At 42.3% G+C, this 24,228-nt stretch overlaps 1 protein-coding gene across 2 annotated transcripts in view; it reads left to right on the plus strand.

Annotated features, from left to right (window-relative positions):
- The first annotated feature begins 335 nt into the window (after window positions 1–335).
- xylt2 (xylosyltransferase II) overlaps window positions 336–24,228 on the plus strand; it is a 29,894-nt gene continuing 6,001 nt past the window's right edge. The window contains exons 1-11 of one of the 2 annotated variants that reach the window (XR_007571550.1): window positions 336–485; window positions 5,251–5,797; window positions 8,154–8,329; window positions 9,869–10,071; window positions 11,736–11,816; window positions 12,192–12,408; window positions 12,818–12,994; window positions 14,699–14,955; window positions 15,057–15,252; window positions 15,602–15,935; window positions 17,319–21,818. Coding sequence is in view for 1 of the 2 variants with exons in the window: in XM_050068549.1 (XP_049924506.1) it covers window positions 354–485; window positions 5,251–5,797; window positions 8,154–8,329; window positions 9,869–10,071; window positions 11,736–11,816; window positions 12,192–12,408; window positions 12,818–12,994; window positions 14,699–14,955; window positions 15,057–15,252; window positions 15,602–15,935; window positions 17,319–17,641 (2,643 nt within the window). In the remaining variant the exon portion in view is untranslated. Of the gene's footprint in view, window positions 486–5,250; window positions 5,798–8,153; window positions 8,330–9,868; window positions 10,072–11,735; window positions 11,817–12,191; window positions 12,409–12,817; window positions 12,995–14,698; window positions 14,956–15,056; window positions 15,253–15,601; window positions 15,936–17,318; window positions 22,082–24,228 lie in introns of those variants that run through there. The other variant, XM_050068549.1, reaches the window with a different exon arrangement.

Below are 24,228 nucleotides of genomic sequence, written 5' to 3' on the forward strand. Positions count from 1 at the left end.
AACTTCAGGGAGGGTGGAAAAACCCCCAGCCATCCTTCCTCTGACAAGTAGAGAACAGTCCCTTAAATTGTAGGAGTAAACACCTGGCCCTGCCATAGCGAAGAGGGTCTGAGAGTGCCAGAATGTGGTGCACTCAGCAGTTTAAAAGGAGCAACAAGAATAACAGACATTTGTCTTTTACCAATATGGTTTTATACATAAAAACACGGCAGAAAACCACCTAAATCCATCCAGCGTGTACAAGTTTTGAGGACAAACTTTGCACCAACCTGAGGATGGCGAGCGACACCGCGTGCGCGCGCAGTTCAGAATGCGCCCTGCACGCGCTCCCCGAGTCAACTAGAGACGAAAAAATGGTGGCCAGCGCTCGAGTACAGAAGCTGCTCCGACGATATAAACTAGCGATTGCCGCCGCACTAACTATCCTCCTGGTCCAAGGGCTTGTGGTATGGAGTCTGAGAAGCCTGGAAGAGGGCGAGGCAGAGGTGAGCCACTATCTCCCCGCTTATTTCTGAGGCGACAGTGATTCGCTTGGGTTTAATTGTAAGAGCTAGCCGTTAACGCTTAGCATAGCTCACTGTGTGTTATGATACAGTAACGCTAGCCGATGCTAGCTAAGTTAGCACTTGGGGAACATCGCCGCTCCGAAACATTTTAGTACAACCGGACCAGCCCTGTCTTGTCTGTCTGTCACGGACCGCAGCACCAGACCAGTGCGGCACAGTTCCCCCTGCTACACGGTCATAACTGTGAAATTACAGGTATTTTTAGCGCTCGTGAAATGGTTGTTAACTTGAGTAAGAAGCAGCAGTGGTCGTCGCACTGGTGTTGGTCACTATATTTCATCTGGAGTTACTGTGGTTTTAGGAAAATGTGATGATGTCCAGGCAAACAAACCATTGCTACACATTTCAGAGGCAGAGGAGGTCTGTGAAGTGATGCAACTTTTTGGGAGCATGTGAAATGACTCCGTTATGATTCATTGATCATGACCAGATTATCATTATGAGCTGAAACGCGTCATATAGCTCTCCCTGGATACTCAGCATCTGTTCTACTTTTTGTATTTACATCCACCAGAGGCCTTTCTCTGCGGGGGCTGCTCTGTCTCTGTGACCTTCACTAAGCTGTGAATCACACCACAGAGGGAGCATATCCCAGGGATAAAGGCTAAAGTTGAGCAGAGAGTTGCCTCCTCTGTGCACCACTGAAACAACGCATTCAACATTTGCCAAGTCCACCGTGGGAAGCTTATCTCTGTGTCTCCCTTGCACACCTGGAGCGCACTGCCCCGAGGCACTGCCTGTTCCTACCCCCCCTCTAAATGAGGTGAAGTGAGCTTGTTAACAGATGTGACCCTCAGAAGACTGTACCTGTATAGCAATTTTTTTGAGGCAGACCGATACTGATAAAGTCACAGGAATGTAAGCTGAAACCTGAGTTGAGCACCGTGGTGTCTCCCTATCATGATATGACAAGCGTGGACTCTGTATAATATTCCTCCCAACATGGATAGATTGCAAATCTGTGCCTGGAGGGGGAAGCAGGCGGCGGATGTAATGCAGTAGCGTCGGTGCGGGAAAATAGTTTGACCCAGAGATGAGAAAATAGGGATCACGATTCTCTTGTCAGTGTGCCGTGTCCCCCAAGGCAATGACATGGAGCAATTCACTTAACTGTGAGCTAAACAGTAAACACAAAACTAATTCTCAGTAAGTGCCTGGTGCTTTGCCATTCATTTAATATGAGCGATACAAGCCGAGATGAAGTCATCCATTTCCTTTGGACTCTCATAAATGTGACATTGTGACAAAACAGGAAGTGTGGCATGTCCTTCGTCGTATTGCAGAGGCAGTCTTCCTTTTGACTTCCATCACCTGTGTGTATTATAAGCCTCTGGGCTGTCTGCCACCTCATCAGGGGCATTCAGGCTTAAACATGCTTCAACAAAGATACAGAAATGTCTGTAGGGGTCTGTGGTTAACTGTGGTTCACTTAGGACTGTAAAGCAGCAGACGTACATGCCCCTACGCTCTTAACACAACTACACTTAGTATTTGCTGTCCAGTGCCTCAGGCCAAACTGAAAAACTGCACAGATTTTTCATTTTATTAATAATCCAAGTGTTAGTCTAGTTTTGTATTAACAATTTAAAGTTGTAAACATTTCTCGTGAACTCTGCTTTCAGTAATGTGACACTGCTGCTCAGTGCACATGTCAGCCTGACATGTAGCTATGTTGGCAGACACCTATGCAAATATCAGCACACGGTGTCTTTGCGTGTTTGCACACTCACAGATTCAGAATCAAATTTCAGGCTTAAGAATGCATATTAATCATCACCTCGCCGCTGAGCTGCGCACGTTCAGTCAGGGAGGCTCGCCAATACGGTCAACATGAGTGAGAGTGACTGGATTCCTCCATGCTCTGTGGTCTCTGCATTAACTGGCATCTGCTGTAATCAGTGGCTTGTTGTGCATGTGTGAACACAGCCACGTGCATTTATATTTAAAGCCCTTTTACAGACAGGGGGAAAGGATTGTGAGGACAGAAGACTTGTCATCCTTGTGTCACCCTCTGCTTGCCTCTGCTCTCCTGCAGAGCTGAGCACTCGCTGCTGCCTCCCCACTTCAGCAGATGGCGATGCTGATATGGTTTCACTCGACTTTAATTGGAAAGTAAAGAGGCTGCCCGGCTTGCCTTTGAATCAATACATTTTTGACATGATGGTGTTAATTAAAAACTGTGAAAACGAGTGATAAGGAAAATTGAAACATTAGCCCCTGCTGCATGCTCGTCTTCTGTGAGAGAACATTTTAGTCTCGCAGCCAAAAAAGTAAGTAGTGTCTTTATCAGTTTTAGCTGTGTAAAGGCATTGAAGATGTTCACAGTAATGTTTTTATTAATTTAGCAGCTATGTGCCACCATAGAAAGAAAAAGTCCCACCACTGTTGGAGAAAATGTGAAGTATTCTTTGGGACTTTGATGCTGAGAACAAAAGTTTATACCCTAATTATTGGGTTTCTTTAGCAGAAATCTAGCTGTGTGTCTCTTAATTCTTCACCCCAATTAAAGGAACCCAGGATTCTTGTTTAGTGATGTTTAGGACTGCCCAAAGCTGACAATAACCAGGTCACTCAAGTGCATGTAAACTCACTGAAAGAGGCTTTCAGTGCAATGACTGGTATGTAACTGGGCTCCACAATGCCTCTTACTGTAATGGGTTTGAGAGTGCAGTTGGCAATCAGCAGCAGACTGTGCTGTGTTGGTTGGCAGCTGGTTTATTGGCACTGTATTATCTGGCTCCTTGTCCTACCACGCATCACCAATCCCTCCCCTGTTCCCACCGTCTCTGGGCTGTCGGCGTGCCAGTGGCATGAGGCGAGTGAGCCCGCGTTCTGCCATATCGTCTGACAGAGGCAGAAAGCTCTCAGCCCACTCACTGTTCTTCTTCCTCTTCTCCAAGTGCACATTTTGAAGGGCCTTTTGTGTGATCCAGTAATCTAGTGTGCCAAAGCTGTGATGCTGTTTGGCTAGAAGATTTAAAAATGGCTTAAGTCCTGTTTTTTTTTTTCCTCCTAAGCCTGCCTTCCATTTTCGGAGGTGTGATTTGTGCTCCAGTAAGACTGATTCTCTCTTTACTCCTTACTCTCACTTTGGACATTGAAACTGTAGGAAGCAATCCAGATTAATGATGGTTGCGGTGTGTCCGACACTGGATTCTCACATCATTACAACACCTCAGTGCCTTTTGTTTTCACAAGATAACCTCTCTAGCTTTATTTAGATTAACTACAGCTTTTTATTGGAGGAATACACAGCTCAACACTTTCCTTAGTGCTGATCCTTCTCTTATATTGCTGATTTTTACTGAACCACAACAAGATGACAAATGCTTTTAGGACTTAATGTCTCCTTTAGGGATGTTACAGCAAAAGATTCCAGCTATGGGACACATGAACAACTTTATTACTTCAAAGCAAAGCAGATATACTGTAAGAGGATCATGTCTTGACATTTTAGGGAGCCTATAAAGCCTCAGATGCAAATGTTGTACACAGATCATGATGTCGTAGTGAAATGCTTTGATGTTGAAGATGTATTAATCATATTAAAGGAAAATAATACAAAGCTGGGTCAAAGATGGGGCTAATGTCAAGCAGAGAGCACATATGCATAATACATCACATTGGTCTGTGCATTCACATAACAAAATCCATCCTGATATCTCACATTTTAATTTTAATAATGCGTTAAACTAATTAACTGCGACTATAAAAAAATAATTTTACCTACTGCAGAACTAGTGCTGCAACAAACAATTACTTTTCATTGTTAATTAATCTGTGGATTATTTTCTCGATTAATTGATAAGTTGTTTGGTCTATTAAATGTCAGAAAATGGTGAAAAATATCAATTAGTGTTTCTCAAAGCCCAAGATGACGTCCTTAATCGTCTTATTTTGTCCACAACTGAAACGTAAACTGTTTGCTGTCATAGAGGAGTAAAGAAACTATAAAATATTCATATTTAAGAAGCTTGAATCAGAGAATTTTGACTTCTTTATTTTGAAAAATTCCCGCAGTGATTAATTATCAAAATTGTTAGTGATTAATTGAATAGTTGACAACTAATCGATTGATCGTTGCAGCTCTAACACACAAATACATACACACAGAAGGAGTCTGAATTCTGTGTATAATAGCCTTAATGTCTGAGGTTTTAGGCTTAGTTTTCATGTCTGTGTGTGTGTGTGTGTGTGTGTGTGTGTGTGTGTGTACACGTATGACACAAACACACACACACATACATTTGTATGCATTCTTCCTGCATTTTTTGCCAGCGGGTGCAGACAGAGGTTGGTTGAGGTCTCTCCAGTGAATCACTGGATTCATTATGTGTCTTTGAGTGTGTGTGTGGCTATCCAGAACTGTGCTTTTTGCAGATTAGCTCCACAAAAAGGCAGAGGCTCAGCTAAAAATAACCCAGATCAGAGAAATGGAGAAAAAAAACACAACAAAACCAAGTAAACACATCCTTCCCTCTGGGGCTCTTTCAGCTGTTGTCTTAGTGGTAGTCTTAGTTTACCTTATGTCATTCCTGGATTGTGATTTGATGCCTCCTCCCAGTTGTGTTTGTCCAAGATGTTCTTAAAGCAATAAATCTGGATTTAAATTGCATTTTTATTCTTTCTCTCTCTCTCTCTCTCTGTCTCTGTACGGCTTTCTTCTTCTCTCCTCTGTCTTCAGAGAAAAACACGACGATCTAAGCTGCCTGACCACAACAGCCAGGATCCCAAGAGAGACGCTGCACTTTGGGAGAAACAAAACTCTTTGTCTGGGAGAAACAGGGGCAGATGGAGCGGCAGGTCAGAGAGAACAGGAGGAACAGCAGCCAGTGCGCTGAGGAGAGGGACCGGCCGCAAAGGAGAGAAGGCCAGCAGCAGGCTGAAGTCTCCCCAGGAACGGGGCATGACAGGAGCTGGATTGGATGGTGGTGTGGCCCTCCATGACCTGTCCAGCAGCCGCAACTTCAGCGAGACCCGAGGCGGCACTGACGGGGCAGCCAAGTTACCTGCCGCTGCCATCCTGGGGGAGCCGGGCAGCGTGGATGGGGCGCACCAAGCCCCCAGCAGTGACTTTGTGCCTAAATGTGATATCATAGGCAAGGACGCACTGTCTGCCCTTCATCGTGCCGGGTCGCAGCAGTGCCGACAGGAGATCGCCAACATCGTGTGTCAGCATCAGGCTGGGAAGCTCATGCCAGACGCACTCCCTCAGTTCTGCCCCCAGCTCGGTGAGAACATGTGCACAGATAGTGTGATAACGCTTAAGCTGCAGATAATCTACTCAGTGAGATTTCTCATCATTTATTTTTCTAATTTTCACCCACTGATTTAGATTTTTTTAATTAAAACATTTCTCATTACTACATTTTCTTGAATATCCAATGAAATGTATGATGGGGTTTGTTTTCTCAATCTTGTTGTTGTTTCTAAAAGAAGCCCAGAAACTTTTAACATAGGTCTCTGTAAATGTTTCATACATTAAAGCTCTAGTTTGTAGGATTTAGTGGCATCTTGTGGTGAGGTTGCACTTTGCAACGGCAGTAGCTCAGTCCATAGGGACTTGGGTTGGGAACCGGAGGGTCGCTGGTTCGAGTCCCCGTCTGGACCAAAATATGGAGCGTGGACTGGTGGCTGGAGAGGTGCCAGTTCACCTCCTGGGCACTGCCGAGGTGCCCTTGAGCAAGGCACCGAACCCCCCAACCGCTCGGGGCGCCTCACCAAGGGCAGCCCCCTCACTCTGACATCTCTCCACTTTGTGCATGTATAGGTCCTGTTTGTGCATGTGTGTGTCTTTCGGACCTGTGTGTAATTGACAAGCAAGAGTGAAAACATTGAATTTCCCCTCAGGGGGATTAATAAAGTAAATAAACTTAAACTTAAAACTTTTCCCATGTGCCAGGCGTGGGTGCGCAAATAGCCTTATCTAGAGCCAGTGTTTGATTGGTCCATTCTGGGCTACAAAAAAAAACAACATGGCTGACTTTGTTTGTAGATAGAAACGGATCTTTCTGAGCAAACGAAAACACAATGATTCTTAATTTCAGGTGATTATAAACTAATGAAAATAGTTATGAGTAATATATTCTATTTCTGCCAGTGTGTCCCCTGATATCCTACACACTTGGCCTTTAATAAAAAGCCCTTTCATTATTAAACCCCCAAGTAGGACTGTTTAATAATTGAATGTAATCACACTGTCTCTGTATGTAAATCTTTCATGACAAAATTTTCATTTGAAGATATTGTGGTTTAAAGTTCTTGTGTCTAAATAGATAATTAATCGTATAATACTTGAGAGTATGCATTTTTTTTAAAGGGACACTTGGCCAGCTTTCTGTCTCTGGCTTTTATCATAACAGTGTGGATAGTAAGTGTAAATGAACTGTGGTAAACTTCCCTGCATTTTACCAGCACCCAGATCTCCCTGCTCATCTCCCAGAGTTTCACTGGCTCTAGGGCTGTTGCTTGAACTACAGATTTTACTTTCGCATTTTATGCCCACCACAATGGACACAAATCATATAGAAGTGGATTGAGAAAGAGAGACACCTCTCTATCTCTAACTCAGACCAAACTGGGATCAAACTGTAAAACTAGGCAGTGTTGATCAAATATAAAATGTCTTCAGAAACTTATTTTAGTGCACTGTTAGGCTGTAATGCAAGAATGTATGAACAAGAAGTGGGATTCATACTGCTTAATGAAATGGAGGCTGACAAAATTGAGATCAATCAGTAAAATTAAGCAGTGCTGATCAAGTATGAACCAAGATTAGTGTTGCCTATTTCTTGCCTCAAATGTTGTAAGACACATATTTTACTGCACTGTTTAACTGTTACTTTTTACTAGCTGACTGCCATATTGTTTCCTGTGTCAAAACAGACAAGCTCGCATTACGTTACCCATCATCAGGAGCGTTTATTGGTCTTGTGTGGCGGAGTGCATTCTGGTAGCCATGGCCCTTTTGCTCTGTTTCCTCTGGTCATGTACCACCAGTTTCAAAAGTCTTTGCATCTTACTACTGTATAGACAGCCTAGTTTTATGAAAGGACCATCTTTCCAGGACTCCTTTAATAGTACTTGTTCCAGTAAAATACTAAGAAAATAAAAGAACATTTGACTCACTGGGATAAACACAACTAAATGTGTCCTGTAATGTCCACAAAATAATGTTGCGTATATCACCCATTGCTTGCACGGCAAGTAATGGGTAGACGTCAAAGGCAGCCAATCATATCCCACATATCTCTGATATTAGATACTTTTGTATAGCTGTTTTACTCATCTGTAGTGTAGGGATTGTGCTGGGACAAAACACTCAACCTACACCTCTGATTTGTTTGTGAGTTCAAGTGAACAAAGTTGGTGGCATTCAGGTGTGTGGGAAGCCTTGCTGAAGGAAAAATGAAGATGAAGCAACAAGGACAAGACAATCCTATACATTTCACACATTAACCTATTATGTAACCTTCTTAAATCAATTTTTATCCATTGAACGGTGTATTTCTCAACACCCTGCCTATGAGATATTATTCTCCAGACCCTACTGAGTGCTTTATGTGTCTGTCTGTCTTCTTTGGCCAGGTATATCAAATCAGGTCCAGGCTGTTGGCGAGCTGGACAACAGCCTGTCTAAAGTGGAGAACCCTGTCAGAGTGGCTTTTGTTCTGATGGTTCACGGCCGTGCTGTACGGCAGCTCAAGCGCCTCATCAAAGCCATATATCACCGTGATCACTACTACTACATTCATGTGGATAAGGTAAGCTCTGAAAGGAGACCACAGTGCCTTGACTTCCAGGCATCCTCCATTGTTTCTGCTCGCACAGAGACAGCATGGAAGAAACATCCAAATAAGAGACAATTCATTCTTCTACTTTGTGATACTAGCTTACATTATTGTTTATTTATGCTCAAGCTGAACATTGAAGAATGTATTTGGCAGCTCTGTGCCTGGTGCTGACTACACTGAGCTCACAAATGCTTTTACCAGTTAGGTCTTCTTGCATTATGAAGGTTAAATATATCCCGTGGGTCTCGCAGTGTGGTAAAGGGGATTAGCCTGGATTGAGTAAAGTGTGGTTATTCTTAGAGGCTGGATTTAGTGGAGGAAAAGTCTGCTATCATGTGCAGCTGGAAGGCAAAAGACAAATGGCAGAGACCTCAGGTGTGTTCAGCGCAGACCGCAGAGGAACAGGTGGCTGTCGTCAGTGCACCTGTGTAGCCGGAAAGGTTGTCCCGGGGAGTTGCTCTGTTCTGCTGCCAAGGGGATGCTGGAGAAGCTCACCGGAGGCAGTGATGAATAAGTAGTCAGTGGGACAGACGCAGCACAGACACCATCTTAGTCACTTTGCCAACCTAACCTCATTTATCTCTGAGGCAAAAGCCTGTTTGAGAGATGAGGCTGTAAAACAGGTCAGGTTGTACTGGAGTCAGTCTTCCATCTCCTCGGCACTCTGCACTGTGAGGACTGTGAGTTTAGGCCTGTCATTCTGTTGTCTCCTGTATGAACACGACCAGGAAACCCTCAGATTCGTACAACGTCTGAAGAAGTCCTGGCTAAATTTAAGACTTGTCCACTCTTTATTTAACATAGGACGGAGTCAGTAGCCCATTGTTTGTGCTTCACTAAACACAATTGGACTTCATGTCCCTGAACAATTAATTTAAAGTGTCTTTTTCTGTTAAACTGCCCATTTATCGCTTCAGGACCTTTATTAGCTGTGTTTATTTGGAAACAGGCTGCTTGTTAATTAGTTGGTAATTAATCTAATTTAGCTCCAAGGGGAAATTAAAAGAAGGTCTTTTGAACCTACAGATTTTGGCTTCCTGCAGTCTTCAGACAAACGGTAACACATGCTCACTCGCAGCTACGTCTTTCACCACTTTTAATGTCTCTGCTGCACAAAGCTTGACAGCTGCGTGGCTCTTTGACTTCCTCCATCTCATCCTTTATTCCTTCCTAAACTTTAATCCCTGTCTGACGTTTCTTTTTTTTTTTCTTTTTTTAAACTCACTTCATCTTAGTTCTGTGTCCCTGTCGCCTATTGCCATTTTGAGAAGGAGATTTGCTACAAGGCAAAAATAGCTAATTTTAATTTTCTCCTTCTATCATCACAAAGCACCATGTGGTTGTTGTTCTGCTCCGATCAGATTCTCTTTCAACACGAGCCAGCTCTGTGTCGTTGTCTTGGCACAGTGGCAGCTGCAGATCTGTGGGAACTAGATTACATTTGTGATGCGGAAAAATGGAGTTTTCACTCAATTAACTGTTTGACCTTTTGGCTTTGAAATTCTCCAGCGGTCTGGCTACATGCATCGGGAGGTTCTGCAGATAGCCCAGCAGTACCCAAACATACGAGCCACGCCGTGGCGGATGGTCACCATCTGGGGTGGTGCGAGCCTACTCAAGGCCTACCTACGCAGCATGCAGGACCTGCTCTCTATGTTGGACTGGAAGTGGGATTTTTTCATCAATCTCAGCGCTACAGATTTCCCCACCAGGTTGGTCAGCTGAGTGACGTCATTTTACAACTTCCTTAGTTCACAACATAATTCTTCAGCACCAAATATCCCTGTGTAGCTTTGTACTCACAACGTTAAATACAGTGTGTCCAGTGCAAATGTGCATCAGTGTCTGTCTAGACAACTTTTCCAGTTTGTTCTGATAATTGCTTGATTTCCTTTTTCATAGCTGGCTTAAAGGAACAGTTCACCCCAAAATGGAAACATGTAGTGCTATTGATCAGTCTAGATTGTTTTGATGTGAGTTACCAAGTATTGGATTCCTGCACATACACACACATATTGACAGGGCGAACTGTTGCATCACATGGCTAGCATTACCTAACCACAGAGTCGAGCCTTTTTAGTGTGAGTTTGTTGGGACTGTTTAAAGGCTTGGTGTTGCATATGAGCCGCTGCACGCTAACTAGGCAGGCACTGACCATTTGCCACGAGGACAGCAGCTCTGGAGACAGTCCTTTAGTGCTGCGTTCTGCTTAACGGCAGCAGGAAGCTTGCTGATCTGTTGGGGGAGTCAAGCAGTCAGGGATCAGGGATCTGAAACTATAAAAGACTTTAAAGGTGTACCGTCACCTACTGTATTGAGGTGTGTAGATATTGCCCTTGTTAAGTAAATTAAAGCAGCTTTGTGTTTTCCCATTTATCTGCTATAATTTCATCATCAGAATAATACATGATAATGTACATTTCCCCATAGTGGGATAATTTATTGGCCTGATATAAATCGTGCATCCCTAATTTTTTCATACCTTCCTAAAATTTCAGGAGGGCTATATAGTATATGATAAACTCACTAAAACTGTCTTAGCTAGTCTTGTTGGTCATCTAGTTTGTTAGATAACTCCAGCAATTCCCAGCGCTGGTTTGGTCCAAAAAAACTCTTAAATTGACCTAGTTAGATGTGAAAACATGCTGTTTTCTTGCAGTCTATCTCTGCCGTTGCTGGCTGTTGAAAATCATACTGCTGGGATTTATGAATACCCTTGTATACCAGAAAATTTAATACTTCCCAAGCCTAGTTCCTACATGAAACTGCTCACAACATGGTCTTTGGATTGTCTTGAGTAAGTGGGTCATGATTTCTGGAAAGAGACATTGCTGTCGTGTTGTGTAAATGTATTTTTTGGCTCTTGGAGCACCACAAGCTGAGTGCCATGAAGTTCCCTTATATTTGAGAGAAGGAAAACATCTCTACGGCCGATATCTCCAACACTTGGCACCTCACACCAAAACAATCTAGATTTTTAAATAGCGCAAAACGTAAGAGGAAAAATATGTATTTTTGATTTGGGGGAGAACTATCCCTTTAATCTTTGATATACTGCATGGGGATTTGATTCCTTTGCATACCTACAGTAAATGTGACTTTTACTGCAATATTAGTAGCAGCCATAGCATTTGCCAGATGAAAGAGTACCGTGGTAGCAGCATTAAATGGATTGTGTTGGTCACTGAATCACAGAGCTGGCACTAAGTAGCCTTCTTTCTTGCTGATCAGTTTTGCTGGATTTCATTCAAGGATATTGTCAGCCAGCACCCTGCTCGAGCCAGCATTTTATTTTCCAAAGAATCTTCGAGAAGTCATTTTCTTTCTTGACCTAACCCCTCTTTCTTTCAATTCTCACCTCTACACCCTCCTGCAGGACCAATGATGAACTGGTGTCGTTCCTGTCGCAGCAAAGGGACAAGAATTTCCTCAAGTCCCACGGGAGGGAAAATGCCCGGTGAGTATGCCGGCTGTAAAATACAGACCAGCTAAGACACACATTTGGTTGGCATTTTTACTCTAATTTAATCTGACACCACGAACCAATAAATTAAAGGGATAGTTTAGATGTAATGATGCATATTGATTCTGTAGAAATATTCCAGCGAGTTGGCAGCTGCCAATGGGACCAATTAACAGACCATTTTAAACTGCTGTTGATATCACACGAGAGGCAAAAACAACATGATGAGCTGATTCTTCTGCCATTATTTAATTCAGCACGGCAGCTCAGACAGAAATGGTTTGTTTGATCGTTTACTTTGATGAATGCTGCACAGAGTGTCACAATGCCTCGCCCACACATCAATTTAAACCATGTTCTGTTCTGAAGGTTTATTAAGAAGCAGGGCCTTGATCGTCTCTTCCACGAGTGTGACAACCACATGTGGCGTCTCGGCGAACGCAGCATCCCAGAAGGCTTGGAGGTCTCAGGTGGCTCTGATTGGTTTGCGCTCACCCGCCGCTTCGTGGAGTACGTCATCAACTCCCAGGATGACCTGGTGTCGGGGCTGAAGCAGTTCTATTCCTACGCCCTGCTCCCTGCTGAGGTAAGTGAGCCTTAGGTGGTCTGTTTATCTCCCGTAGTTGAGACAGACAGTTTGATATACAAGTCTGTCTCAAGCTCGTCCTCCCCTGCCAAGTCAGAAGAGCCTAGTAGCGGAGATAATGTAATACTTTAAGCTTTCAGGCACAGTGTGCAGCAGAGGTGCCAGACGAGAGAAGGGTTCACTTGAGTTTATCTGACTGTGGGGTTTAATGTCTCAGAGGAGGTGCGGTGGTGTGTTCCCTGTTGTTTGAGGCTACAGAGGCGTGACCTTTTGCAATTTAGAGTCAGTGGATATAAACTGTTTATACTTGTCTTTCACAGTTTACAGTGACTTCACTCTCACACAACACAGCCTTTGTTGTACTGCACAGTGCAGCAGAAATAATGTATTTACTCCTGCTTCTTTCTAGTCTTTCTTCCACACGGTGCTCGGGAACAGTCACATGTGTGACACCCTGGTGGACAACAACCTGCGTGTCACCAACTGGAACCGAAAGCTGGGCTGTAAATGCCAGTACAAGCACATTGTCGACTGGTGCGGCTGCTCTCCCAATGATTTCAAACCACAAGACCTCATCCGGATCCAGGTGAGTGGGCCAGCTGCACAACAACAACTCAGACATTTTTTTCTCTCTTATTTAAAATCTGTTTTATTTTTATTTATGTATGTATTTATTATTTTTAGATTTTGTGTTGTTTTATATTATTTAATTTTAATTTTATTTTATTTTATTCTATTTTTCATTGTTTTGTTTTATATTGTTTTATTTATGTATTTTAATTTGATTTAATTTTGTTTTATTTAATTTTATTTTATTATTATTTTTTTTAACTAGCTCATTCTTTCCTAATCTTTCATGCAGGAAATTCCAGTCAAATATTAAATGTTTTTATTAAGCTTAAAAATAGTTGGTAGGCAGGCCATGTAAAGACATAATCAAGGCATGTAGATTTTTTTATTTATTTATTTTTTAAAGTAGAATACTTTTTAATGTACATTATATACCAAATTCAGTAAGTCCAGTCAATAAACTCCCGTGCATAATAACGCTTTTTATTAAATATTATGCTATCCTACATTTGTTTGGGCAACATATAAACAGAAAGAATTACCGTGTCCTAACTGAATACAACACGAGCGTCAGCAACAAAATCAGTTTGATTGCATTCTTTTCTGCTGGAATGTCGTAAGCGGCCTGACCTTTTGTTGGACGCCCTGTTTCCCTGTTGTTGTTTTTTATTTCACTTAAATCTTCATTAAATCAATTTTTGTGACAATGTCATGTCAGTTGCAACATCATAATAAAATAATTGAAAAATAAAAAGAGCTAACGAAACAAAAACTCCTCGGGTAAATACACATTTTTATACCCTTAATGTGTTAGCGTATCTATTGATTATTATTCCAGCCCAGTGTCATCTTTTTGAGTCTTGTATAGAGTCAATTTCTCCCATTTTCTTTGTAGTTGTGCTACTTGTTCTCACAGTATGTGTCATTTCTTCCACAGTTGCTGGCCATTGGTCCTTTGTTGGTGGTGTTTCTTTACCCCAGTTCCTAGTGATAGCTTTCTCGCTTGCTACTAGCAATATTTTGATGTAATATCTATTGCTAGCAGTAACGTTTTCTTCAAAAAATGTACATAGATAAAGCTCCAAACAATTGTGAGGAACCTCATATCCTAGTATGTGCTTAAGCTCTTTACATCTATCGTAAAATACAGTTGTTTTCTGGCATTTCCAAATAACACAACAGTGGTCTACATCAAAAGACCCACATTCTTGCCAACATTTCTGGCAGGATGTCCTATTTGTATTTATTCCTGATGCTTGCTTTGAAAGTGCTGTTGTGAGGACTTATCTATACGATACCTCCTCATTTCACTACAAAAAGCTAAATAATGTGGCAGCAGGCTGATGGGAGATCACTAAGAGGCTGAATGTTTCTGGTAAATGACCGTCGCTGCTAAGAACCTACTTGTGGCTGCTTAAATTGTATGTCATTTGCAGTAACTATCACAGTATGAAAGATTTAGTTTGGACAGAGAAATCTGATGTTAAGCGTTGCGACGGGATTGTCGGTCACTTGCTTGCTGTTAGATCTGCTCCCTATTCTTATTTTCACAAGACATAATGACCATAAAGATTTAAATATGTTGGACTTGAACAGATTTCTCCAGACAAAAATTGATAATTACTGGATAACTGTGATTATCTCTTATATTTAATTAGCACCAGTTTGGTTCAGTGTCTCAAAGGCTAATTTCTGTTACTTTCTTTTCTCTTATCCACAGCAGTTGACCCGTCCGACATTCTTTGCCCGCAAGTTTGAGTCAACAGTGAACCAGGAGGCCATAGACATCCTGGACACTCACCTGTATGGCCAGTACGCTCCAGGCACCATTGCCATCAAGGCGTACTGGGAGAGCCTGTTTGAGCAGCTGGACGGTGTGAGCTCACTCAGTGACGTGGCTCTCACTGCTTACACTGCTTTCTTTCGCCTGGGACTTAAGAATCTGGTGACGGCTCAGAGCAACGTGGAGACCTGCAAGTCCGTACACACTGTTTACTGTCTTATTTTTAAAGGATGATAACAGGTTTATTTCTTTATTGAATACAATCATGTCTTATGTGTGATTTTTTTCCCTGCAGGTTTGAACCAGTAGGCCACCCTCTGTCTGTACATGTGTACTTTTATGACGACCGTTTCCAAGGATACCTGGTGCGTCAGGAAGCCCAGGCGGTGGGTTCAAAGGTCAGGGAGACACTGGAGATGTGGGCAGTGCCTCAAGCATCGCTTGTCCTCGAAACAAACCTGAAGGAGTTTGAAAGGCTCAAGAATCTGGAGGTAAGTGTACTTGATGATGAGGATTCTTCATTATCATTGAAGATTCTGTCCTGTGCAAACTTTTTAATATCAAGGCACCTTAAAGAAACTGCTTCACAGGAAGATTTTCTTCCTGATATGAAAAAATTGGGGTGGTTTTATCAGGGCTTGATCATCTGACCAAAACTTTGACTTTGAAGTTTAATTAGTTTAAAATTTTGTTAATACTGGGAGGACGGCTGGAGCTGAAAGTGCCAACATGTCCTCTCTCCCTGTCCTCAAATAAAATCTGAAAGTCAAAGACGCAGGAGACGTTGTTTTGCTGTATTGTTACTTCAGGACTGATTCCCTTTGTCTCTGTCCCTGGCAGATCGGTACAGAGTGGGATCCTAAAGAAAGAATCTTTCGGAACTTCGGTGGCGTGATCGGCCCTTTGAATGAACCACTAGCAGTCCAGAAGTGGGCACGGGGTCCCAACCTCACCGCCACTATTGTATGGATCGATCCAGCTCTGGTGGTCGCAGCATCTTACGACATCACGGTGGATGTGGATGCAGAGTACACCCAGTACAAACCACCACTGCAGCGCCCCCTGCGGCCCGGTACCTGGACGGTACGGGTGTTAAAACAGTGGGAGCGCGTGGCGGAAGTTCACTTCCTTGTCATGCCCTTAACCTTCAAAGATAAGGAGCCACTACGCAAAGGTGAGATGTGGATTCAGAGCATTTCTATATATCAAATTAAAGGATAAAGCTGTCGATATTCCATATTTTTTTCTTATTGTCAAACATTCCCATGAAACATACTATTTGCCGACATCCCTACTGCCAGTTTGTGGTTGTTGTCATCTGCCCACAGCTCTAAGCCTCCATGTTGAAGTATAAAAGCTTAGGCATTGTGTTTCTCTGGGACTATTTTCATCTGCTGATATGGTGTGTTAGTGAGTAAATCCAGCAGCAGGACAGTGTATGTGGGATTGATTCCAAATAAGCTGCAGTGCCTGTGTTTATGATAATGACGGAAAATTGTCGCTATTGTGAGTGTGGCTCATTGATGTGTTTTTAATTGTTTTGGGACAACAATGGAGCTTTGAGCCAAGAGGCATAGACCATATCTGGTTTGGATACACAGGCAATTAAGGGCTTGGTGCTCTGATCATAATTTTTGGGGCCAGTCACTGATTGCTGGAAGCAGTATCGGTTGATACCAATCACGGGATCCTTTGTCAAATGCCCCTGTTTGTTTTTGTGATTAAAAACCTAGAGGACGGATCAACCTCATCCTTTTTTTAGTCAAGTTTTACTAAAAGTCTGGGCAGTTCAGTCTTTGTCAGTGAAAACCACAACTATATTAGTGTAGTTTTAATCAATGAAAACTAATAACTTTTTAGGTCAAACTTTATTCACATAAGATTTTATCTTGTCACTATAATCTGAGGAAAAACCAGAGGTTAAATCATGACTTTCCCTGCTACAGTTTCACCCCGGCATCCCCCCTGTGTATAACAGACACTTGGTCTGCACAGAGACAACAGATCAGACTATTTATAACCAATCAGCCATAACTGTAATAAGCCAATCAAACGTAGCCCCCATTACAGGCAATGCCTTGGCCGTTTCATGGGATTGTTGATGATGAGGAATATTTTAGAACAGTGATTCAGATTTGTCCTCGGTCATTAGTTCAAGGTCCACACAGTTTAATACATTTAGTGTTATACTAGCATTTGGCCGTGCCGTCAAGCTAGTTTGCTGTCTCTGTCAGGTAGCTGTCTGTTGTTCACTCGCTCTACAGCAGGAAACAACACTTTAAATAAAAGTGCTGTGCTGGAAATGCACTGTACTTCGAAATAAAGTGTGTTTTTTACAAAACTGACACACTCAAGAGTCACTTGCGGTCCACTGAGAATGGACCCGCGACCCACTTTTTGACCGAGACCCACCAGTTGGGAACCACTGATTTAGAATATCATAATTGAAGGTTTAAAATTTAATATGTGATAACTCATGAGGAATAAATGTGTTGGATCAAAGCTAATTTTCCCTTTTTAATTTCTCTTTTTCTGCACAATTGAATGTCGACTCCAGAAGAGGACAGCTGGCTCCACGCAGGTCCTCCAGGTAACCTGTACCTGGAGCAGAGCTTCCAGCAGCTGAGCTCCGTATTGAAGCTGCCCCCTCAGGAGCCTGCCATGCAGGAGGCCCAGCGCAAAGCCCAGCTTGCAGGTCAGCCCCTCGAGGCGTGGGTGGACAGCAGTGTAGGGTCCTTCTGGGTTACAGGCGGCCTATGCACCACACGGACTTCTTCTTGCCCAGCCGTGGGACTTTGCTCCAAGACCTCCTGGAGCTCTCTGTCCCCGGACCCCAAGTCTGAACTTGGCCCGCTCAAAAGTGACGGGCGGATCAGGTAGCCCCCAGAGAGGAGAGACTCTACACTTCAATACATATGCAGGACGACTGAGGGAGAGCTGGACCTGCACTGGATAGCTCCAGGAGAACCTGTGTGAACCGGATATTGTCTCAGAGCTCAAGGGCACATAAACAAAAAGACATCTTCCTGCACTGAGGAGCTGAGACATTCTCCGTCAAGTGGTAATACGGACTTAAAAGAGGAGGATGTGACTGCTGGAAATTTGCACATAGAAGACTTGTGTCATTGTTTGCTGAATGGTTACACGGATGCCAGATGTTTTGTGTTATTTTGCTGGAGCACAGGTTGTCAGTCAGGGTTGGAGTTTGAAAAAAAAAACCTCTGTGCATGTTTGAACTCTGTTTTGGCGCACAGTTTTCCTCTGCTTTGAAAGAACCAGGAAGCAGTTGTCAAAACCTGACTACAGGTTCCTCTTCATTTCAAAGAAGAGTGGAACCTCTGAATCATATTATTGTGCTTATTTTGAAGCATTATTATGTAAGCATAAGGAGCAGACAGATGAAGTGCACTTTACTGTAAGACTACAATGTTACACAGAGGTCACTTGGTTACAGTGAGAGGAGCAGAAGTTAAAGAGTCATGAATAAGGTCACATCACTTCCATTCTACAGTAGACTCTAAAGTAAAAACCTGCACCGTCAATCCCCTGCACAGACACATCATTAAATGCTTGGACTTGTAACCTGTATTAGGAAACGATAAGGAAAGAGAGTATAGAGAGAGAGTACTTCTTTTTTAGTTCTGTTAACTGTGACATATCATTTTTGAACATGTTTTTTTAATGTATTTGTTTTGTCGTTAGTTCCCTGAGCTGGCTGTAAAGTGTTAGTTTGTCTCTGATGTCCATCGTTGCAAAAAAAGCCTCGAAGTTGCTCTTCTGGTCAAAGGAAGTGCCTAGACACAGATAGCGAGGTTACGTTCAAAACTCCCTTGAAATCCATGACAAAACAATCTCAACTTAAAGCGTCCAGCTACGGCTCTGTGGCGACAAACTCCACCTGCTGATGAAGGCTGGTAATATTTTAAACCTTCAGAACAAGGGAGAAAGAAGTTCTTAAGTTGAGATTGTTTTGTCAGCTGTTGATTTTAAGGGCAAGAATGAACTTGAATCCTCTGAAATATTTTGGTGCTTTATGGCTCCAGAATTCTTCTGAGCTGAAGGTGAAGAAAATTTGAGTACAATTTTAAAGGAATAGTTTTGTTTGCGTTGTCCAGAGTTAGATGAGAAGATTGACACTACTCATGTTTTTTAAGGGTAAATATTAGGCTACAGCCCAAAGTGGGCTAATTAAGCTTAGCCGAAAAGACTGGAAACAGAGGTAAACAGCTAGCATGGCTTCCAAAGGTAACTAAATCAGGTAACCTCTAAAGCTCAGTTTTCTGTTTAACCCATGGAAAAATTGAAGTTTAAAAACATTACATCGCTGTTTTGTGGATTGTGATTTTGACAATTTCTTGGTTGGGACCAGGCCCTCAAGAACAGGGCTGAAGCCAATTTTATGTAGTTAGCTGAGCACTAAACAGGAATTTAGCCACTTTGCAAGCAGAAGTCTCAAAGGGCCTGCTCTATGGGCCACATGATGAGAAAGATCTGGGTAATTTCATAATCCGGGAGCTTTTTTGCCTTCATGCCCCACTCAATAACTTTCATAGGGATGATGGGACTGGCCTCCAACGCTGTATTCAGTACTCTTTATACATCTGGACTTTGAAGCCAATTTTACATAGCAGCCAAACTGTGTCACTACAACTTCCAGGTCCGTCACTTGACGGCATTGGGCTCAAAGACTTTTTCCCCATTGACTGACAAGGTGAAAGAGAAATTTGTAAATCCATGGATACAAAGAGCCACAGGATTAAATAGTTTACCCCTGTTTAAGTTAGCATAGGGCTAAACCAGGAGTTAGCTGCTCCGTTGGTCAGGTCTGTAATGCGCTTGTTCTATAGGCCCAATGATGCGGAAGCTACGATTGATTTCATACTACAGAAACTGTTATGAAGCTTTGTACCGTGGGCACTTTTTTTGGCTTCATGTGCCACTGAGCACCGTTCATAGGCATGAACAGGGTTCTGCCTCCAACACTGAATCCAATTCTCTTTATACATCCTTGGCCCCCAGAAAGCGCCCAACATGGAAGATAATTTGACACAGTGGCCAGATCATGTATCTTAAACTTTCAAGTCCGTCATTTGATACCAGATACGTCTTCCTGTGGACTTACATGATGAAGATGTCTGTAAATCAGTGGATATATTTTTTAAGCGTCACAAACTCCATGAAATGACTTGTTTCACTATCGGGATTTGATCCATTTGGTCCAAGCACTAAACCGGATGTTAGCCACTCAAACAAAGTTTCTACTGCGCTTGCTCTATGGACCCCACGATGTGGAAGATCTGGGTCATTTCATACCTGGGAAGTCAAACGTTTTTGGCTTCGTGCGTCACTGAATAACTTACATAGGGAGGACAGGACCCCGTCTCCAACACTGCATCCAGTTCTCTATATACATCCATGGTCGGGACTAGCTAGTAACTTCCAGGAGTCTCTGCTGGTTGCCTGGCAATTGGACCCAACCTAGAAATAATGAAAATCTGGCACATAACTTAAATGTGTTGGTTTTTATCATTTTTTGTACAAATAAAATAAGCGATGTACAACGAGCTGTCGAGGTGCTGGTGGGTGGATTGAGTTACCTTTGAACAGAGCCAGGCTAGCTGTTTCAGCTCTTTATGCTAAGCTAACTGGCTTCATAATTACCGCAGAAGCATGACAGTGTTATCTCATCTCAGTCTGAACAAGACAGAGAATACGTATATTTCCCAAAAATGTCGACTTTCCTTTTGACTTTAAGATTTTTGAATTGCGACCTTGGTTAGACACCGTATGTTTTACCTCCTTTGTATCAGTTTATATGCAGTATTGTCACTTCAGTTTGTTAGTGTGCGCCATTTGCCTCACAGGTTGGTCATTGTTCTCATTTAATTTTTTTTAAGGTGCATTTCAGCTCAACTCTTTATGTCCACCAACCAAAAATGTTCAACAGTACACTGTATGTTTGTGTTTGTACGTTAGCGTGATCAAGAGAATCTAAGCTGCCTTCACTTAGTGGAAAGATGAATTGTTTACTACGGGATAAAAGCTTCCAGAGATGTGCAATGTATGCCTTTTCAGAGGATAGTGAGACCCCCTGTCTGTGTCTTAGTTTGCATTTTAATCTGATTTTAAATGTTCTTAAATACTAGTCAGCCACCAATATGAGTTTTCAAGTGACCTTGTTTACCTTGCACAGTACAGTCGCTTCAGTGAAGCCCCAGTTTTATCGATACAAGAGAGCGAAGAGAAATCGGCTGAACAGATGTTATTTTTCTATACTGTTTGAGAGGAAGTGTGTGTGTTTGTTCATCTCCAGTGCTCTGTTAAACTATTAAAAACTGCTGTCTAATAATGTTGCATCTGACAGTCCCGCCTGTTCAGTGTCGTTTGAAGCAGACCTGGTTTTCGGGAGGGTTGAGGTCTCTTGAGGTCCTGCTGTGCCGCTGTGATAACCAGCAGCAGTCCGGTGGGTGAGTCATCCTGAGCTCTGTGGCTCTTATCTGAGTCGGCAACTTCAGCCTGTCACCGTTTGCCTCTGGGAAAGCTCATAGGATAGACAACCTGACTGATGACTCAATTAAAAAAAAAACACTTAAAGGTTTTTATGATGCTGTTTTGTAGTGTTTTTCCCTCTGAACATGTATCTGAGCTCAAACTGAATGTAGTGGTGCAAAGGTTTTTCCCTTTAAAGCAGATGTAGGACATGTTTATGAGAAGGAGAGGTGCTCTCCAGGGTGCTGAACGCTTCCTTGTAGAAATGCCCGACATGCTTCTTACTTCATGAATACTGTAAACTACACCTTTCCTATAAATATTTATTCAGGTTAGTGTTCAGGATATAAACCCGAGGCATGCAGAGCAGGAAAGGTGGAGGTGATGACCAGCAGACAAAGCTGAAAGAGAGGACGTTTATCTGTAGAAGCTGAGGATGGACGACACATGTGAAACGCGCAAGCAGGACAAGGTGAGGCTGGTGTCATCTGCGGTGGACACGGACACAGAGGACGGACAGACTCCCTCATCCAACACCTCCCCGTATAATGAAGACCTGACGCACAAGGTGATTCATTCATTACTTCCACTAGTTCTGATGAGGATTTGTCAGGTCTAAAGTTTAACAGAGTCAAAATGAGCAGCTAATCTCGGCTCTTCCAGTGGAAATGAATGATTTTATAGCAATTTTGCAACAATATTCTCAATTTATGGAGGGCCCACGTATTAAATTCCTGAAGTGTGCTTCCACTGCCAGCTAATATCCCTAAAAATGTCATCAGGAAAATGGGCAGAGTCAAATTAATATAAGTATCCTTTATGAAAGGGTTTTAGTAATTCACTCCAGCTGAGTCTGTGTGTGTATTATTAAGTGCTCCATTATGACAACTACAGTGAATAATATCCACACCAGGCTGAGGTTTTCAATATTAAACAAATTTTATTAAAAAGACACCATGGATCATATGAATATATTGAGACACATACATAAATGAAACCAAAATTATTAAAACTCAACTCATTATTACAATCAATCATATTCATAATAACAGGGTTTTACTGGATCTAATATTTTTTTATTGTTACAGACATTTTTATTTCAAAATGCTTTTTTAAAGATTTTATTTCTGAATTTTTAAGACTAACAATACACAAACTCGGACATAAAAAATACAGGACAGGAAAAAAAAACACGACAACAAAAACAAAAATAAAAAATTAAGAAATAATAATAAAAATAATGATGATAAGAAATTATAAGATAAACCAAAACACACGGTCAGCTAGAGAAAAAACAGTACACTTATACGCCAGCTTGTACTGTGTCTACAGGAAGGTTGAGGCAGAGAGATAAAGACCATGAGTGGTCAGAGACATAGTGTCCTGGCAGATCGGAGCACAGTGTACAGTTCAGTGAAAGGGAGTAGTTCAATGTTGTTAGTCAGCTTGACTCCTCGTCCTTTTGATGTGTTCAATAAAAGGTCCTCAAATTTAAAAAAACTTGAGGGAGTCAGAGTGTACCAAACCTCTTTAAGAAGCAGACAAGAAACCATGTCATTGAGCCACTTCATCAATGACACTTAATTTATTTTCATAACACCACTTTATTTAATAATGTCACTTCTCATGACAGTTGTGTCGTCACTGCCTAACCACACGCACCCTGCCTCTTACTATGCAGGATTGTCGGATACTGTATGTATAGACATTTGCTATTCATTCATTCATTCATTTTCCATAACCACTTATCCTGTTGGGGGTCACGAGGGGCTGGAGCCTATCCCAGCTGACACTGGGCGAGAGGCAGGGTTCACCCTGGACAGGTCGCCAGACTATCACAGGGCTGACACATAGAGACAGACAACCATTCACACTCACATTCACACCTACGGACAATTTAGAGTCACCAATTAACCTGCATGTCTTTGGACTGTGGGAGGAAGCTGGAGTACCCGGAGAAAACCCACCCTGACACAGGGAGAACATGCAGACTCTGCACAAAAGGGCTCCTCCACCCTGGGTTTGAATGAGTAACTGTCTTGCAGTGAGGAGACAGTTCTAACCACTGCATCACTGTGCTGCCATCCCAAGGTGGTCTGAGCTCAGTTTGAGTACTACAAAAACCTGAATATAAGGGAGTGTATGTGGAGTATGGAGAGTAACAGAAAATGTGGACTGCAGTATAAAAAGATGTGAATCTGCTCATGCCATATTCTTTTATTGTTTTTTTTAAATTACTATTTTCATTATTTATTATTATCATAAGGGCGGGCTGCCTGTCCAGCGCTGCTGGTTCCCAACCTTTTTTTGGCTTATATCCTTTTAAAACAAAAGAGCTTCTCCAATTGTATTTTTGAAGTATTTTTCAGGGTGGTTTCGGATGGTGTTCGATCTTCAGTGGAAGTTAAAATGTATTTCTCTGGGAAAATCCCTCAGGTCTCTTTAGTGGTGTGTCTCCGTGTCTGTGTGGGTGGCTGGCTGAATGAGAGGGAACAGTCGAGGAAGTTGTGTTTTTCATATTAAAATCCTCAGCTGAAGTGGCTTCACCGCCGTTATTGCTCAGCTGGAAAGAGCACATCATTGGTATTCATGAGTAAAATCTTGTTAATCTTCTGTGTATGATCACGTGCAGCATGTCAGGAGCCGACTGCCTCACCTGGATGCACAAATCCACTTGTACACATGGCAGAAACACACACACACACACACACATTCATCTAACACAGTGTGAAACTGCTGAGAGCTCAATCCTGATTATTAGTCTTTATTATAGTATTACAATTACAATTAAATATATATAATTAAAGGCTTGTTCCTACAGTCTGTGAGATTAATTTTACTGCTTTCAAACCGCAGCTATTTTTATGATTTGATCCCTTTCTAACCTTCAAGATCCTCAGTCTCAGTAAGTCAACTGTCCAATATTTGTGAAAGAAGTAGTGCATTGTGTGAAGCGAGAACAAACTCCTGCTCACTCA

The sequence above is a fragment of the Epinephelus moara genome, chromosome 18 (genome assembly GCF_006386435.1).
Source record: "Epinephelus moara isolate mb chromosome 18, YSFRI_EMoa_1.0, whole genome shotgun sequence".
Classification (NCBI taxonomy): Eukaryota; Metazoa; Chordata; class Actinopteri; order Perciformes; family Serranidae; genus Epinephelus; species Epinephelus moara.